Raw genomic sequence first — 18,107 nt, 5'->3', positions numbered from 1 at the left:
AACTCATTTAGGGTATCCTATTGTTAGGAATTAAAAATCTACCGTATTTCTGTATTACCCAGAAATGGACAAAATGCTTAACCATGTATAAATGGTAAACTACTGATATGAAGGAGGCAAACAGTGCAGCCTACCCTTTACATGGCAAGTCTTCAAGGCTGCCCTTATTTTCATTGCAGCCCTCCCCTTGTCTCCTTGCACTTCCACAAATGACCCACTGCTGCAAAAAAACAGTGTTAGAGGAAGAAGTGTGCAAGGGAGCTGTATTTAACAACTTTTACTGCTGTAACACTGTTTTTTGTTTTGTTTTGAATACTCCACTGCAGATGTCTTCCCCACCACAAAGTATTTTTAAATCCAAGTTGCTACAAGAGTTACTTCCTGTCACAGTTACGAGGTTAGTAAAACAGGAACAGCAATGCAATTATATTTCATTTTAATGAGAAGTTTTCTTCGTAAAAGCCAGATCACCTCCTAGTATATAATATCATTTAATATCCATTATGAAATTACAGAAAAGAGAGGTAGACCAAATCATCGTGATATCTCCTTCCTGCTTCACCAAAATATTATAAGGGCAATAATAACAGGTTGTGCATGGGCGAGACACCAGAGATGAAAAGTCCAGTACTTAAGAGACAGAGACTCATCTCTTACAAGGTAAAAAAGATCAGAAAAAGCCTAGGAAATAAGAAAGTAGGAGCAACTCCTGATTTGGAAATCTTACGGGGCAGTTACTGCTGCACCTCTTGCAGCAGCTTCTCAATCATAAGCGAGTGGGTGTCGTAGAAGGGCAGCCCGTCCACTTCCATTTCTAGACTGGCAGTTTTTCCACTGCGGACCCCGTGCTGCACAAGTGCTTTCAGAAGCTTTTCTTCCTTAAAAGATAAAGAAATGTGACATAATTAATATCCTGAATCAGACAAAAACATTCATCAAGATCTTTGTTTTAAACCTAGGGAGACTCTGACCTCATCCTCATTTATTTTGGATAGCAGTTCGTGAACACTGTTTTTCTTCTCTACACTCCCTCAAACAGCACGTTGGTGTCAATGCTGAGTGCCTGATCTCAAGTTCCTATATTGCGCAAATGTGAATCAGAGGAACCTCCACCTGAAGTATCTCAAAAAACTACCTGTTGTTTCCCTAGCAGAGCAACAAGCTGCAGGATGCATTTTCAAAGGAAAAGTACAGAGGAGGAAGAGGGTATGTCAGGGGAAAAGGTTAACAAGAGAACCTAACTGGGCTGCACAATCACTTTCCTGCATATTCTGTGATGACTACCTGCCTTTTGCTCTCTATCCTCTTTTTCTATTGATTTTATGAGAATTTTGATCCCATAAAGGAATCAGGGAAAAAAAAAACAAACCTGAAGTTGCTCTTTCCTGGAATGCTTTGAAGTAATGTCTAATTTCCTTTGTTTAGAACTGCAAACTCAATTTTGTGTTTATAACTCTTATTTCCTTGCTTAACAGTGGTGTAAGCAGATATAAAGCATGTTCCAAATTGAGCTGTTATAGTACACAGAGGGATCAAAATCCTCGATTGTGACCTACGGGCCAGTTAGCATTGTGAGACGAAAAGATGGGATAAAATCAGCTCTGAAAAAACACTACTTCTATCAACAGTGAAATTGGAACAGTCTGGTTTCAAATGGACTTACATGTAGCTGTTTTGTCCCCTCCCAAAAGTTTTCTCTGAAAAGCCACAGCCTCAGTAGCACCATTAAAGAAGAGACAGACCCCTCTCTCTTCTCTTCGGTAATCATTTCTGTGAAATTTCCCAGAATCTCAGAATTTAGAAACCTCTTCCCTTTTGTGAAATTTTGAACCTCCTGTTGAATTTCAGTGAAGCTTACACATTCCGTTTACCATGGTAGTTATAATAAAAGGTCCTTCAGTGCATAAATTGTCTGTTCTTTCAGGAGTCGTTGAGAATTCTGGAGACATTCAGAATGTCATTATTCTATATACTCTGCTCTTCATTTGACATGAAATGTACACATTAAAACTCTTCATATAAGGTCTTAGCATTTTCTGTAAAGATAATTTAATCCTCGAATTTTGTTAATAAAAATCTAAGAAGAACAAAAAGCCTAGTCACGTCTTTGCTTTCCTCCACCCCTCCCCTCACGTAACTTACATAATACCTTGATGTAGTCATATACATATCTTTTTTTCTTCCTTTCTCAAGAACGTCTTTTCTTTCTATGAATGCCTTCTTTCTAAGAATGCCTCTTCTGGTCTTTTGGTCTGTTTTACTTTACAGTTGTGTGAGACCCTGCTTTGATGGAAATCGCTACTACCATAAGTAGCCCTACCAGTGTCCTTGACAGACAGCTCTATAGGTTCAAATACTTCGTATTTGATATTCCCTGCAAAAACATTAGCAAAGTTCTTTATATCCTGGACACAGATGAATGAACAAAACATTGCAATGTTAAAATGTCTAATGTTTTCTTATTAAATAATTTGTTTTGTTTTATTTATTTTATTTCTAGGAAGACTTCTAAACCACCTAGAATATAGTAGCTTTAGATCTGAATTTACACATAATCTGGTTGTATTTTACATACTATCATATATGGCCGAAATATAAACATTTCTGACAGAATCAAAGCATACCTTACATGGTTGTTTAGCAGAGAATTCAGTATAACTTGGTAACCTGCTTTTTGAATGCACTCCATATAAACATTTATCTTATATTTCCTGGTAATGCATCCTACATCTTAGCTGTAACAAAGTGAAATGAGCCACTCTTTTTCTATTAAAGAAAAAATAGCTATAGTTATATGGTGTCAGTCTTGACATCATGTAACAATACAGCAATGATACAGCTATTTAAGGAAATTACCTGAAGACACTCTTAGCATAAAAAGCACTACATTGTCATTTATCAGCAGCTTATATCATGCATGATGATACATATGAATATATGAATGCAAATAGAAACATCTGATCTTTCTGCAAAGAGAGATTTTGTCTTGGCACTGAGTATCTATATGCAAAGTGGCAAATTATATCTCCCGTGTCACAAAAGAGACACCTGAATTGGATAAGCAAAATTTCATTTCTTATTTTGAATTGTTTTTCCTATATATTTACAGGCTAGAGCTCTTTGGTCTGCTTACATAGGGAAAACGGGCTTAATATTATATAACTATGCCTAATAAACTGTATTCTCTCATCAAACGTTACTGCTTGCACTTGTGAGAAACATACACGATTTACACTATGCTCAAAATCAAACCAGCTTCGGATTAACTGACACAATCTTGATTCAACTCCACACCTAAAAGGTAGGTAAAGACCGTTTAGGTCAAATTATTTCTTATTGATCAAGATGTCAGCAACGACCAAATGCTTCTCAGTATCTCTTATTAAAATATACATAAAGAATAAGTCATGCATTGAGGAAAATCTTAGTACTTTGTTGAGCAGGAATGGAGAGTGCCACAGTTCTGGGTTTTGTTACATTGCAACCCTGATATTGCTTTAATGTGAGGCTGGAGAAAACCTTTGTACTTCAGGGGAAGTCTTCTTAATTTAGTAATTATGATCTATGGGTTACATGGAAAGAATGCCATTTCTGGAATAAAAATAAAATGTGATAAGAAAGCTGTTTGGTACTTAGGCACTTACTCAAATATCTTCTTTCCAATTACAAATACACAAATATTAACACGGAGGTGGGTATGGTGGTGCTTTTTATCTTACTAGGGTAATTATTACAGCATTAAAAGAAGCTGTACTAGGCGGAAAGTAGCCATGTAAACCATAAATGGTCTGATTTTTTTTTTTTTTATTCTAATGGAGTATGTGAACACTAATGTATTCAAGCTCAGGAAATCTTCTGCGCTGTTTACTGTTCTATGATTTATAATTAAAGATATAATCTCCTCTTGTCAGAAGATTTGTCATTTTCTTTCTTCCCACAAAACCATTTCCATTAATTTTATCTCAATAGATTTTAGTGTTGAACTTTCAACAGCTCATTATTGGATCATTATCAATATTGCCAGCTGTATAACTTGGTAAAATAAAAGCAAGAAGGATTTCCTGTATACAGTATCACATTTAATTGCAGTATCTCGTTACCAGGAATTTTGATCATAGTAGTTTTTTGGATATGTAAACTCCAAGGGAAAACAAGTAGATGGAAGTCGAAAAAATAAGAAGTGAAAAATAATTAATGTTGGCGCTGTCTTACATGTCAAACAGAAGTCAAAGGGTAAGTATATATGACTAAACTAGAGGTTGGGATCAGTTTCAGTTTTATATTCTTTGTATGAAAAATCAAACCAGCAACAATTACAAAGTATGACCTACTCTAAAATACTTTGTTTGAATTTCAGTCCAAACACACTGTCATCTCAGTAGAAATATTTCAGTGTTGCAGACAATATCTATGCTGGATGGATTACCTTTTGCTTAGCATTCTTAGAGGTCACAAGCAATACTGTGTTTTTTCCAAGTCTCTATAGAAGTACTCTGCCAATAAAACTGATTTGAATTTCCTCAGTTTTTATAAATATGGTGGAACAATCCTTACTTGATCACTGCATATATTTTTTAACACAGACAAGTTAAAAATAGATCCACGTGATTAGCAGGATGCTCACAGATCACAGTTATTTCTCATCCCTCTTAGTTATTTTACTTTTTCTCGGTCTGGAACCTCTGCATACCCAGCATATCACACTGTTCAGAGTTCCATTAGTCAAAATGCATTTAAAAATATTCCTCTTCAAGTCTTTCTCCATCTTTAGTTCAGAAATATTCAAACTTAATTATAGAAAGGTTCTAACATAACTAAGAAATGTAGAACGATCAGAAGTATGGAATGGCTTGAGTAATTAGGATTGTGACTTTTAGTTTTGGAAGAGAGATGTCTAAAGAAGAATACAACAGAGATTTATAAGAATCATGAGCGCTGTTAAGGAGATGAACAAGGAATTTTAATCACTGTCTCACAGTACACGGCAATAGAACGGGTTTAAAGCAAGAGCACTTTCTTCAAAATCTCAAAGACAAAATGGAGGCCAGGATATCAAATGCTTCACAAACAACTGAGACAACTATGAAGATTTAATCTTTTACTGGCTGTTAATCGGAGTGGTCTGCTACAAGCCTCTAGCTTGTAACTCCCTGATGCTGGGAATTGTAATTCCGTAACTATCTTATTCTTCACTCCATCCTAAGCATCTGCTACTGGCCACTGTCAGAGACAGGAGACTGAGCCAAATGGACCTCTGGACTGAATTACTATGGAAGCTTTTAGACCTTTACATAAAACAAACAAAAAACTGGTGAAACTCTAACAAGATTTAAGGACAAAAAATAGTTGGTTTTTTTATATAGAAAATTTTATAGTAATTTTAATGCAAAATTTTTGCAGATCTCCAAATTTAACTTAATTATCAAACATCACAATGAAAACCTCTATTTTTAGTAACATACTCATATTTAGGAGGAAGCTAAGACTATATTTTAAGATAGACCACAGTGGCAGTGCATTTTGGAAAAAGTTAGTAGTAGAACATAAGAATTTTTTCCTCTGAAGCCTCTAGTTATGTAAACTGATTTTGTCCCAGGCATTCATAGATCTCAAACAGCTGGTGATTGGAGAAGTAACAGCCCCACATATTTTAAAGTAGGTGTAGTGCTGGTGAAAGGAGTCTGACAGCCACTAAAACTGACCATTTTCTTATAAAAAAACAGTTATTAGTAAACAGGATTTCTTGCACTGCCCAGAAAATTGTAGCATGATTTTGCACTTGAAGTCACAACACAGGAATAAATTTATCCTTGAAGCTTTTTACATGCATACCGTTCTGAATCCTTTACCAGATAGTCTAAATACAGTGTGGATGCTCGTTAACCAGGAATTCCCCAAAGTCACCAAAAGACCATGTGAAAGCAGTGACTGGGCACAATTTAGTGGCTGATTCCATCTACCCATGAGCAACTCACAACTCCCTGGCCCTCTGGAAATTACCTTTGTAACTGATGGAAGTGCAGATAGCCAGACCATCTTCAGTAATTGTGGAAACCCCACAGCTTTCCTCAGGTAGCGATCATGTATTTCACAGGTGCTGAGAATATACAAAGCACATGCAATGGCGTAGCCTCCCCAGTTAGAGACACCTGCAAAAGAAAGTCACCGTGAAACCAAAGTGTTAAAAAAAACTAAACGACTGTTATTGCAAACATACCTAACCTTCATAAGTCATTGGACACTTACAGATGAGTCACACAGTGATTCTGAAATGGAACTGGGATATGAATTAACTATTGACATCAATTTGGAACTTTTAGAAATACACAATTGCTTAAGATATTAAAATGTTTTTATTAGTATTTCAGATTGAATTTCTGCAGGTTTCCCTTAATATGAAATCCATGAACTTTTGAAGAGCTATGTAATAGCTTGGCATCTTTTGCTGTTAATGATACAGAGGTAGGAGATTTTTGATGACGTATCCTAAACCAGGTAAATTTTCACTTAAGTCAGATTTTATAGTGGAATGCTGTACCGTTCTAGAGAGTCCCTTTTTGGTCACAGATGATGATGGATTAAAGGGTTCAGTTATTTTATCAGATACGAAGTTCTGGTGAAATTAATTGTGTCTCAGTGATGTGTCCTTTGTTTAAGTATTGTATACAGAAAAACGTTCTAATGTAGTTAATATCCGTGAATTGTCTGCATGCTGTGACTAAATCACTCCACACACTCTCGTTTGACCGCTTCTTTGTCAAGGCCATATTGGAGAATGTTAGATTTGAAACTTGCTGTGGGAAGTTTTCTCTGCTGCCTGGCACCTTTACCAGAGATGTAGAACAGACAGATTTTCAAAAGTGTGGAGGTTGTTTCAGTGCATGTAATTTTCCACACAAACGTCTAAATATTCCCCTCACTTGCCTGTGCAGGGTCTGGGTGTGACAGTTGCTTTTAAGGTAAAAATCACCAGAATTTCCAAAACAGTGACTGTAAGTAACATGTAGATTAAGTCATAAGAATTAGATATAATTATCACCACAATCCCATTTCTCCCCTCAAAATTGCTGTTCTAGTATCAGCAGTGTTAGAAACACAGGTGCTCTAACTTAGGTTAGAAACTTGAGCTCGAGTACAATATGGCCCATTCACTTCATAAATTGGTCCTTGCTGGACTCATCTCGCATTTAATTTTATTTAATGCTGGTTAAGATGTTATGGTAGAAGAGAATTTTGAGCTGTAACATCCAACTTATGTTGTATATTAAGAACATACATATGTCTTGGAGTGGCTGCTGAAAGAATTTATCATCTCATGTAAGTGCAATATGGCTGATTTAGGCCTGACAGGGTCACACCCACAGAATTTTATCAGTTATACTAAAAATCCATATGTGCATAGACTATTAAAAAAAATTCCCAGATAGATCACTTCTGCAGTCTTCCCTGTTTTATTTACTGTGTGATTTTTTTTCAAGATTATTCAGGATTTGCCCAACTGTTTCCGATGAAATGCTCTTTCTTGACTGAGCATCCTCAACTTTCAGTCATTCCTGCCAGAACAGTAGTTTCTTAATTATTCAGATAATGGACATAATACAGAGACAGGTTTGTTTGTTAGTGATGACTTGATCTTACAATGTAAGAGCCAATATAAATTAGTTGGAAAGACAGGTGTTTCCTTTTCAGTTCTCTTTGCAATATCAACTGTCCCACACCCAAAAGTTCCCTTACCAGCTACAACAGTAAAATCAGCTTCAACATCACAGGCTATAATATCTCCATTTTTTATGTGCTTCTTTACAGCTTCTTTTACTTTGCCCATTCCTAATTCATTTCCTCCATCTCCAACACCTTTATTAAAAGAGAAGAAGAGATCAAATGAGTATGAAGCCAGCACATAGCTAACAATCCATTTATAAAGCAGTCAGTGTCTTTCACAAAAATCTCTGTGACAGCTCATAGGTCCATACGAGATTATTTGCAGCTTTTCATCGAAAGTGTCTATAAACATAAGATCATGAAAGAAATGCTGAAAGCATCACATTACCACATGCTGACCTGTAAGTGTATATACAGTGCATGCTGTACTAGTGCAGGTAAAAGAAAACAAAATTATCAGGCATTCAGGAACTGCAGACAGAACTAAAGATAGTAAACTTAAACAAGTGTTCTACATAATGCATTATCATAAGTAAATTAGTACAGATAAAGAAAGAAGATAGGAAATTAATCCAAAATAAACCTGAAAAAATAGCCTACAATTCTACAACAAATCAAACAGAGAAAAGTTAGTCTTGCTATGAGCTTTAAGAGGAAAAAAAAAAAAAGAGAGATGAAAAGTAATAACTATTGCAGAAAGTTATGCAAGAGAATATATAATTATTTTCAGAAAGAATGACTTACTGCACTGGCAATGTATACAAAGAGCTCAACCCTGTGGAACATTACCTTTTTTTAAAAAAAATATGAAAAAAATAGCATTTTTTTTAGTGTTCGTATATTCAGAGGGTGAAGTCTCCATTTTTGTTGGTCAAGTGGAAATGCTGCATATTTGTCTTCCAGAAATCAAGAATATCAATGATTTCAGTAAAATCAATGGGACCTATGTAATTTCAGAAACATTCTGGGCAACATTATGTTTGGAACATAAAATCGTAAGGTGCCACTCAGAGACCTGGAGACGAGGATAACACAAACTATCGACTTAAAAACTTCCTTTAGTCTCTTACCAGTATATTAAAAAAAATGCCAAAAAAACAAATTATTTAAATGGAAATAAATGTCTCTTTTACGTTAGTTTAAATTGCTTCTTCTCAAGTTTATCCTAGTTAATGTTTGTGAAAAAGAACATCAATTTCTAGCACAGTGAAGAGCTCCAAATCCTTGCTGTAATGTATGGCATTTGAATTTGAAATAAGGCTGTTCTGCATAGTATGTGTTACAAAAATTACAGAGAGAAATTACAGTATTTATAATTTACACTTTAAGTGCTGAAAATTGATAAATTTAACATGTTTACTAACTGCATAAATGTCTCACATAACTCTATAATAAACTTCTTATGTAAGTGAAATTCAAAGTTATTTCTCAGCAGCAGTTTTGTATTTAGATCCCAACGTCTGTACAGTCAAGGTGAGCATAACAGTGGCACACAACCAAATGACTGAAAAGGATTTTCATGGCTAAACCTCAAGCAACTTTTATTTAAATTTATTTTACAAAACAGGCATGATCTGTTGATGAACATGTAAAGCTTGACACATACTTTTCATCAGTGCTTATTGTTTTGCCATGAAACAGATAACCTTTTTTTGCTTAGAATTGTCTGCTTTAATAAACTGCTCACATTTATTTCAGTGTTGGGATGTAATGGTGCGTTCTAAAATCTGTTTGGTTGATAGTAACTTTCATGTAGCTAATGACATAACCATGGTACATCATTCATCATGTATAAATATGGTAGTTATTACTGTTTTGTAAGAATCCACGTTTTGATATTTTGGTATATTCAAAAATTCTGCTCTTAATCTTTAAAGAGGTTAAAATGAACTCTGTCTTTAAGGACAATGAACAGTTTCTTTAGTAGTGAAAGATAACATTGGTTAACAGTTGGTAGATATTCTGCTTTGGATGGAACCATTTGCATTTCACTGCGAAGAAAAAAAATCACATCTTTCTGCATCGAACCATTTCCTGCACCATCTGTTTTCTTTTTCCTCTACACTTTTACAGAGGACTACACTTTGCTATAGGTTTTCCAGAGTGAGATTCACCTGACAAAACAGTCATGTGCATATGAGCTAGTCAGTTAGACTTCTTTGAAAGTCAGCAGAGAGACATGGACCCTTCGAACATTCAATTCACCTCATCCCAATGCAGAAATCTCAAATACAGATGTCTGAAAATAGAAAAGGAGAATTCTCTTCTCCTAAAGGCCTGAGTGCTTTACAGACAGAGGAAATACAGTTTTGTCAGATCTTCTGCATAAGCTTTCACTGACTACATTAGTTTCTGAAACTAAATTCCTGAAAAATGCAGAAAATGCCAGTCGTCTGTACTGAAAATCATTTGTGTGAAAGGGGAAATGAATGTGATCACTTTTTTTTTTTTTTTAAATGCAGGTCTTCAAAAAGCATAAAGTTATGTCAATTGCATGACAGCTGAGAAAATTATCATGTGGTTTTGGTAACATCTCAATCTTTCATTTCAACTTTTTGTGGAAATGATTCCTTCCACCTTCACTGTTTCATGTCTTTTTATTTTGTATATACCTGAAAGTTTCTGCTTTGTATATTCCTGAAGGTTGCGCTTAAAATCACATTTATTTTATGACAATACTCCATAAAATTGTAGGCATTGTTCATGATTTGTCTGTGGTCAGACTCCTACATCAGATATTTTTTTCAAACCTTCTCATTTTCAGTGTAAAATCTGACAACAATTAATCAACATGTAACAAATGTTCTACTCTTTCCCCCCGCCTCCACCTACTGACACAGGGCAAAGACTTCTGTAATGCTGAAAACTTTATCTATCTTTTTAGTATCCATGTCTAGTCTACAAAGTTATCCAAGTTAACTTAAAATTAGGGATGAGGTAATTAACTGCAGCAAATAAAGTTCTCAGGCATTTTGCTCAACATCTTTATAAAAGACATTATTCTATCCTTATTCAGTGAAATCTTTGGCTTCTCTGCTGAGATTGCCAACAGAGTGCCATCTAGAGTGCTTCTTTTTGAACGTTGAATGTTACTCCTTAGGAACAGGGCAAATATTTGCATTAAATCTGAATAAAATGTATTGCAAATTTTAAGATGGTACAAAAAATACCTGTGAACTCTGCTGCTACACAGCTTCTAAATAAGATTTCAATACACTGAGACCAGACTATGCATTATTTCTGCAGGAGCGCTCTACACTCTCTGGAAACATATGAAAAACATCACTATTTAGAAGTCAGAGTTTCAGTGCCTTCTCAATACTTAGGAGTGAGTCCACAGCACTGCAAAAAGAAAAAAAGCCAGACCAGCAGCCGTGTTCTAATGTGACTGAAATCAGCCTGGCATGGACACTTTATGTCTAATTTTGTTTCAAATGTTTATATAGATCATGTATCTCCTAACTCCATTTTGGGCCACACAATGCAGCAGGAAGCATTTGTTTATACAAGAACTTTATACAACACTTTATATATATACACCCAGGAATCCTTGATCTTTGGCATATTCTTACAAAGCCAGATACAACTAAGGTTTTGGGGAAAAAAAAAAAAAAAAAAAAGACTATTGGCAAAAGAGAGGAGCACTGTATTGACAAAAGCACTCTTTAGATTTACTAGTTGATGTGAATGTAGGTTTGGTAGGAAGGACAATGTGCTCCTTTAAAGATCATTATTTTATACTCACATTTTCTTAGAGAAGGGCCCATTGTACTAGATGCAGCTATGCAATCCCTGCTCAAGAGAATTTACCATCAATTGCAATATAACTGAATGTTCTATCCAGACTTGCTCTTTTAATGCAGGTATAACAACCATAAAAATGACTGCAATATTTCTATGCTGCCTTTCACATACAAAATACAGAATGTACAGATGTCACTGTCAAAACCTACACCTAGGAGAGCCTATGTTTGCACACTCACATATAGATAATATACACGTCTGAGCTTACGTATTTGTCCTTAAATAACTTTGAATTCAACTCCTCCATATTTTTTTTGGATGTGATCACCCTTTCATAAAAACCTGTAATTTTTCTCTAGCGTCTCTCCCTTTAAATTCAACCAAGAGAAACAGCTGTAGCCCTCAAGCAGTTATTCAGCACCTGCCTCCTGATCTGCAGTACTTCCAGTAAGTAAGAGTTCTTGTTTTGTGCTTCTCTTGCTTCTGAGACTATAATGCAGTCATACCTGTTGTTGTGACTCCCGGAATGGTTTGTGCAGCTAAAAATAGGTCATCTATGGGATCCACTAGATGTTTAATATTAACTTTCCTGGCATTGTAGTAATTGCCATCAGCAGCCATTCCAGCACGCTCTATTGCTATCAGGTGATCAAATCTGGTTAGAGACAGAGTGAAAGAACAGAAGAATGGAGTCAAATGTTTGATTCTCACCTAAAATAGTCTTCTGTTGGGTACTTCTCCTGTTGTACTTGGTTCTACTCTTTGAGTATTTATGATGTAAGGTAAAACTTGGATCCTGAATTGTTGTTTCTACTTGCAGTTCTCTATAGTTCTTTTTCAAAGGTTAGTCTAGTTTCTTTATAGCTTTAGTGCAACTTCATCAAACCATGTTTGCCACCAATAAATAAGGAAGTTCCTGAAATCTTCCTAAGCAGTAATCCTTTGGATCAGCCACCTGGGCTTGCTCTTTTTCATGTTAAAATACATAATATCTCATAATATACTTGTCTCCATGTTTTCAAGCAGAACAAAGAAGTGTCTACCTAATGACGATGTAAGTCCTCGCTGGTGTAAATGTAGTCTCTGCTTAAATAACGTTGTTTGGAAAATGTTCACTTGTAGCTAGTTAGGGAGCTTTTTGGTTTGGGTCTTCAGATCTTGGAGCTGTGGGTTTGAGGGATTTTTTATTTTTAAAGTCCATGCCTGTTTTGCTAGCTACAAAAGTACACAGATGTATTGCAGATGTCCAATGCTTTAAGCAGAATTTTAGTACTCAGCTCTGCCACTGTATGTTAGAATTAAGTTATTTTTCTTTCATTTCTCCAATTTTGCTGTCAAGAGGTTACTAATTCTGTTAAATTACTTCATGTTGTTGTGTGTGGGTATCTACAGTGACTCAGGAGACCTCAAACAGTTTAGTTGTCTACTTTAAAGAAACACTTACTTTAGCTTATTGGAATTGTGGGATCAATTGAAATAGAAACTGGCTGTAATTGAATGATGCATAGCTATAAAAAATGCTTTTAAAACAGTACATAAAAACTAAAGACGGTATCATGCTGAACTTACAGCATACGCCAACCAATAAATTGATGAAGCAAATACCAGGGTGAAAGATTTTTTTATTAGGAAGAACAAATGGAAGGCAACACCATTAAAATGCTGTACAGGGAAAGATCAATAAAAATGAACAATATATGCCTATTTAAAGGAAATATAAGTTGCTTACTAAGTAATGAAATGTGTTCTTCAGTGCTTTAACCTTAATCATGTACTTGTACAAACGTGAATTTCTGCACAACATTTTATACTGGACACCATGTATGCAAACTGTTTAAATCAATATTCAGAAGTGCATGCATGCTTCTATAACTTTGGTTTTGTCTGCCTAAAGACAATAGGATAATCACTTTTGCAGTTATTAAAAACAGTTGAGATTTACTAAATCAGATCCAATTTCCCAGTTGTCAAACTTGAGCCAAAGCTGTAGAAAGCAAACAAATTCTCTTCCCAGCTCCTTCACTGACTCTGCCTCTCTGCATCCTAATTTTTATGCTGATTTAAAAACTGGGAAAATTTATATATAGTATGCAATATATATGCATATTGCCATGGAATAACAGCTGAAAAGCTTTTAGATTTTTTTTGAAGGAAAAGAGCTATTGATATGTGAAGTATCAATTCTTTTTGTACCCCAGAAATGCATACACTCAGAATAACGTGGAATTCTTTACGTGTGCTCTAATACCAATATTCTGCTTCAAAGTTTGTTGCATTAATTCCAGTTCTTAAGGATTTACTTGCAAGCATTACACCTTCTTAAGTCATAGTTATTTATAACACTACACAGTAGAAGTGTGACCCATTCTCAAAAATTGAATAAATGTACCTAGGTCTTCCGGGATTCCCATTCTCACACAAAAACATCAAAGCTGAATCAGCATTTTCCCTTCGATAACTCAGTAGAGGGACAGGTCTCTTCAGGATTCCTAGAGGAAAATAAAATACAATTCAGATTCACATACCATTTTTTTTTGGTGTGTGTTTCAGTGATCTTTTTTTTTTTCCTAGGTAGAACAGTTAGAATATTCAGGCCTCAATGGGTTTACACAGTTCCTGATAAGCTCCCTGCATCCTTGCTTTAAATTAAATTAATTTACTTGTTAGTACTGGTAAATGGGACCTTGGGATAGAAAACAGGTCTACTAGAATAAGAACAGACATCCAGAATTCATCACAAATGGCTAACCCAGATGCACAAACATTAACTTGGTGCCAGCTTCATTTAACAGAACATAACAATGCTAATCAGAGGTTCAGGATGAATGCGTGTTCATTCTCTGAAAAAAAAAATCTGTAGTAAGTTTCAGTGAGATTAACTGAAGTGAACCTTGGGTCAAATTAGGAAGACAAAACTGGAAAAATGTATGTCTTACCTAGTTGAACAGCATCGTCAATAATCTTTTTATTCAGATCCATGGCTCTCTGATCTGTTACTATGGCAACATCTTTCTCCAAGGCCTGCAGCATGGCTGCGATAGCGAGGGCTCCTGGGGGCCCATCATTCTCTTCTGGTGGCTCGTAAGAGAAGTGGGTAGGAAATCCAGTTGCTATCAACACCGACCGAGCATGGGAGATGGCCAGGCAAGCCTTCAGCAGTTCATCCGGGTGGTGTAAATGAATTATACCCCGCTCTCCTACGAAAGTATTTTTAAAGATGTATATATTTTTTAAGAGAACAGTACACTTCAGTACGTTGTTCTCCTTTTGAAGTTTCTGTTTAGGTGAATCTGCATACTTTAATGACATAATACGGGTAAAAATAATACAATAAAAAGAAAAACCTCTGGTCAAGGCAGGAATTGGGCTAATTTCCTCAGGAAGCCTAGGAAGGTGTAGGATATGAGTAATGAAAATAACGAGCTGTGTTTCCAGGTTAAGAATCCCGGTTAACTGGGTTTTGAAAATTACTATGCTAGCATTTCTAGGTATTGGTGTAAGTTGTGTTTTTATTTTTTTCTTCCTAAGAACTCATTGAATATCATCTCCCTTCCTTCCACCCCTTGCTTTCCTCTGATCTGTGGTTACAGTTGTGCCAGACCATGTCTAACTACTAAAGCTAGCTTGCTACTCAAGTTTCCCCCATTTTACAGAAGATTCAATGCAGACCTCGGATGAGTAAGCTGGTTCTTTGTCTCTGCTTCTTTGACTCTGCTTAACTCTGTCCCTTTAGGAAAGAGCTAATTTCCAAATAAATTCAACATACTTCTGTGGTTAATAATTTCATTGAGGGTCCAGGTACACTGTAATTTATGGGGACTTGATAAACTCAATTACTACAGAGGTATCTAGGCAATTACTAAAAGATCTTGCTGTTACATGTTATTTGACCTTGAGAAATAGGTGAATATTAGTAGATCTCTTGGGTCAGTCCCTAAAGAGGCAACTCTGCCTATCTAAGTCTTTTATTATTGCAATATCTCCTATTCCCTCTCCTTTTCCTGACACTCAGAAACACAAGTGTGCGGTGCAGTCCTTTAGATTTGCTCGCATTCCTGAAAACCATGGATACCAGCATGATGTGCTGATATTCATGGGCTGAAAGTGAGAGGGAAGTCCTCACTATTGTTTTCTAGTCTCCTCATATCTTAATCCTTCTCACCTTTTTTCCCTCCTTTCCTGGTGGTATACCAAGTTTCCTCTTTGTCATTTTCTCACCATTCCTCCTACATAACATACAGGCAATATATAATTTATAGATAGTGGACAAAGAAAAAAGTTCTCAACAAAACTCAAGTAACAGAAGCAGGGTATATTAGTCTTTGAAAAGTGGAGTGTATCAACTGAGATGGAGTACTACAGTAATGTAGCTACTCTCTTTTAGCAATAAAATGAGCTAACTCTGAAGCTAGGTCCGGTATTTCTGCAGAGCATGGCATTGTGCCATGCTGAACTCCAGAGAGTGGATAAAAGGAAAGGCCTTGTGAGTAAAAATAAACAGACCCAAAAATATGCACACAGCCCAAACCCTGAGTTTGGAAGAGCCGGGCATTAGCTGTTTTCCACTGCTGCCTGTAAAAGATTTCAAAAAATTTATAGGAAACTGAGATCAAAACTTATAGCAGACAGAGGGGACAAATTCAATGTGCATTTTGGAAATAGTTGTGTTATTCTGTCTGCCTTTTGATCCTGTATCCCTTTATTTCCCTCTCTTCTCTCTTGCGCACATACACAACCCTACCTCTCAGCCTTCTGTTGTGATCAGGTCAATTTGGTCCATCACACAACACCTCAGCAACAAATATGTCAGCAGAGCTTGATGTAATTCCACCCATCAGAGAGGGATGTTTGAAAAACACATGCAACTACCCAGTAAGAGAACAGTAGTCATGAATATATGTAAAGAAACATACTATTTACTCAACAGTGAATAGCTACGTAACTCTTACAGTATGCTGAGGTGCCCTGCACATATCAATTTCAGATTTATTCAGCAACAGTTCTTATTCCCTGTGGACGCTCCAGTCTGCTGTAAACAGTGATGCTTCTGTGTACTTTGAAAGAATGCAGTAATCACATTTAAATATGTTCCATTACCCATAACGTTGAATGATTTTGGTCAAACTCTGATATTACATATAGTAATGAAAACAAAACAAAACTAGTTATATTAACTCACAGTAATGCACAAATATTTTTTTAAAATCTTAAAATTGCCTTTAGATTTTTACTGCATTCCTGAATTTTGTGGGCATCTACACAAGCACATCATATCATAGCAAATCCACTAAAGTAAGAGGTTTTTTGTTTGTTTGTTTTTACCTGGGTCTATTCCAATTAGGTTCTCCAGATTCTTTATCTTTTGCGCTGCTTCTGCTGATACCATACTATAATGCAAAGGATCTTGTGAAATGCAGTAGACTTGTGGGACTTCTCTTGAGGACCCGACTGTAACACTGTCATTCTTTAGGTCAGTGATGAACATGCAGCCAGGAGAATGAGTAAAAGCTAATGGAGATCCTAAAACAGGTGAAAAAGCTTCAATTAAACACTTTGTTATTGTGATACATTGAAATACCAGAATGATAAAATCTTGAGAAGCTATTTAACAACACAGAATCCTTCCTGATGACACTTATAAAACAGGTGATATTTTAAGATACACTGCAGTGATAAATACACTTTGAGGAAATAAATGTATGCACATACATCTGAAAATGTTTACACTTCTAAAAAGCTCATGTGGGTAGTTGAAAGCAGGTTTTTTTACACTATCCTCTTTGGTATAAGCTTCAGGCAATTTAGGAACTGAACGGTGGTACCCTTCAAGGAAGTCAGTCAGGAATTGGCAAGTCTGAGAACTGGGTTTGATATGCATGAAAAAACTAGTGCATAGGGCTAAGAACAAGTTAACACTTAAGTTTGTACAGCGTGTTGGTGATACTGTTTCTGTAAAAATAAGTTGTCTAGATTCTAAACTGCTGCAGGAAGCTACAGTGTCTCTCTGTATATTTGAATACAAATTTAATAGTGATATGGAAAAGCTGTGACAACTGCCTGCTGACAAGTAGTTATCCTTTATCAGATTAAGAAAATGGGGAGGTTTAATATGCCTCACCAAACCACGTGTACAGACAATAATTTTGAGAAGCTAGCAGATTGATCTAAAGTACAGGTACTGGTGCTGTGGCAGGATTTTGACTACCTAGCTGAGAGGGGAGCACAGCAAGATACAAACTGTATAAAGAGCTTTTGGAATCCATTAATGACAACTGTTTTTAATACAAGAAATGAAAAAACAAACAAAAGTAAAAATCAGTTCCAGGCCAAGGCGTGATAGATAGCTGCTTTAGGCAACAGATTGTAGAGAGGCTAGTAACTTTTTCCTCCTTTCTACTTTCATGCATCCTGTGTCACAGTGAAAACTGTTGGGGAACACAGGAGAGAGTAGGCTTTTCACCTTGGATTTTGGAGTGGAGAAAAAGGGTTGTATGTAAGAACAACAACAACAAAAAAGTCTCTGTTCCTAGTGCTGAACGTATTTACAGCACTTGCTGAGACCAGTCAGATAACCAACTGTAGGGTATCACAAGGGTTTTGCAGATCCTGCAAGGAAAGCAGGATGAAACAGATGACTTCCCAGGGCTCTCCCAGTTATACTGTCTATCACTATTAAGCTTTTTTTTCTAACTAAAAATTTG

At 36.0% G+C, this 18,107-nt stretch overlaps 1 protein-coding gene across 14 annotated transcripts in view; it reads right to left on the bottom strand.

The window, feature by feature from the left end:
- Positions 1-419: 419 nt before the first annotated feature.
- Positions 420-18,107, bottom strand: part of DGLUCY (D-glutamate cyclase) — a 41,945-nt gene continuing 24,257 nt past the window's right edge. For 12 of the 14 annotated variants that reach the window (XM_048070463.2, XM_048070470.2, XM_048070464.2 and 9 more), the window contains 7 exons: positions 16,729-16,926; positions 14,343-14,603; positions 13,796-13,895; positions 11,913-12,061; positions 7,735-7,854; positions 6,001-6,149; positions 420-878 (listed from right to left, as the gene is read on the bottom strand). In XM_048070463.2, coding sequence (XP_047926420.2) covers positions 735-878; positions 6,001-6,149; positions 7,735-7,854; positions 11,913-12,061; positions 13,796-13,895; positions 14,343-14,603; positions 16,729-16,926 — 1,121 coding nt within the window. In that variant the 3' untranslated portion in view covers positions 420-734. Of the gene's footprint in view, positions 2,767-6,000; positions 6,150-7,734; positions 7,855-11,912; positions 12,062-13,795; positions 13,896-14,342; positions 14,604-16,728; positions 16,927-18,107 lie in introns of all 14 variants that reach the window. The other 2 variants (XR_010831969.1, XM_066998264.1) reach the window with 2 other exon arrangements.

Source organism: Anser cygnoides, chromosome 5 (assembly GCF_040182565.1).
Source record: "Anser cygnoides isolate HZ-2024a breed goose chromosome 5, Taihu_goose_T2T_genome, whole genome shotgun sequence".
NCBI lineage: Eukaryota > Metazoa > Chordata > Aves > Anseriformes > Anatidae > Anser > Anser cygnoides.
This window is presented reverse-complemented; position numbering and strand designations above follow the sequence as displayed.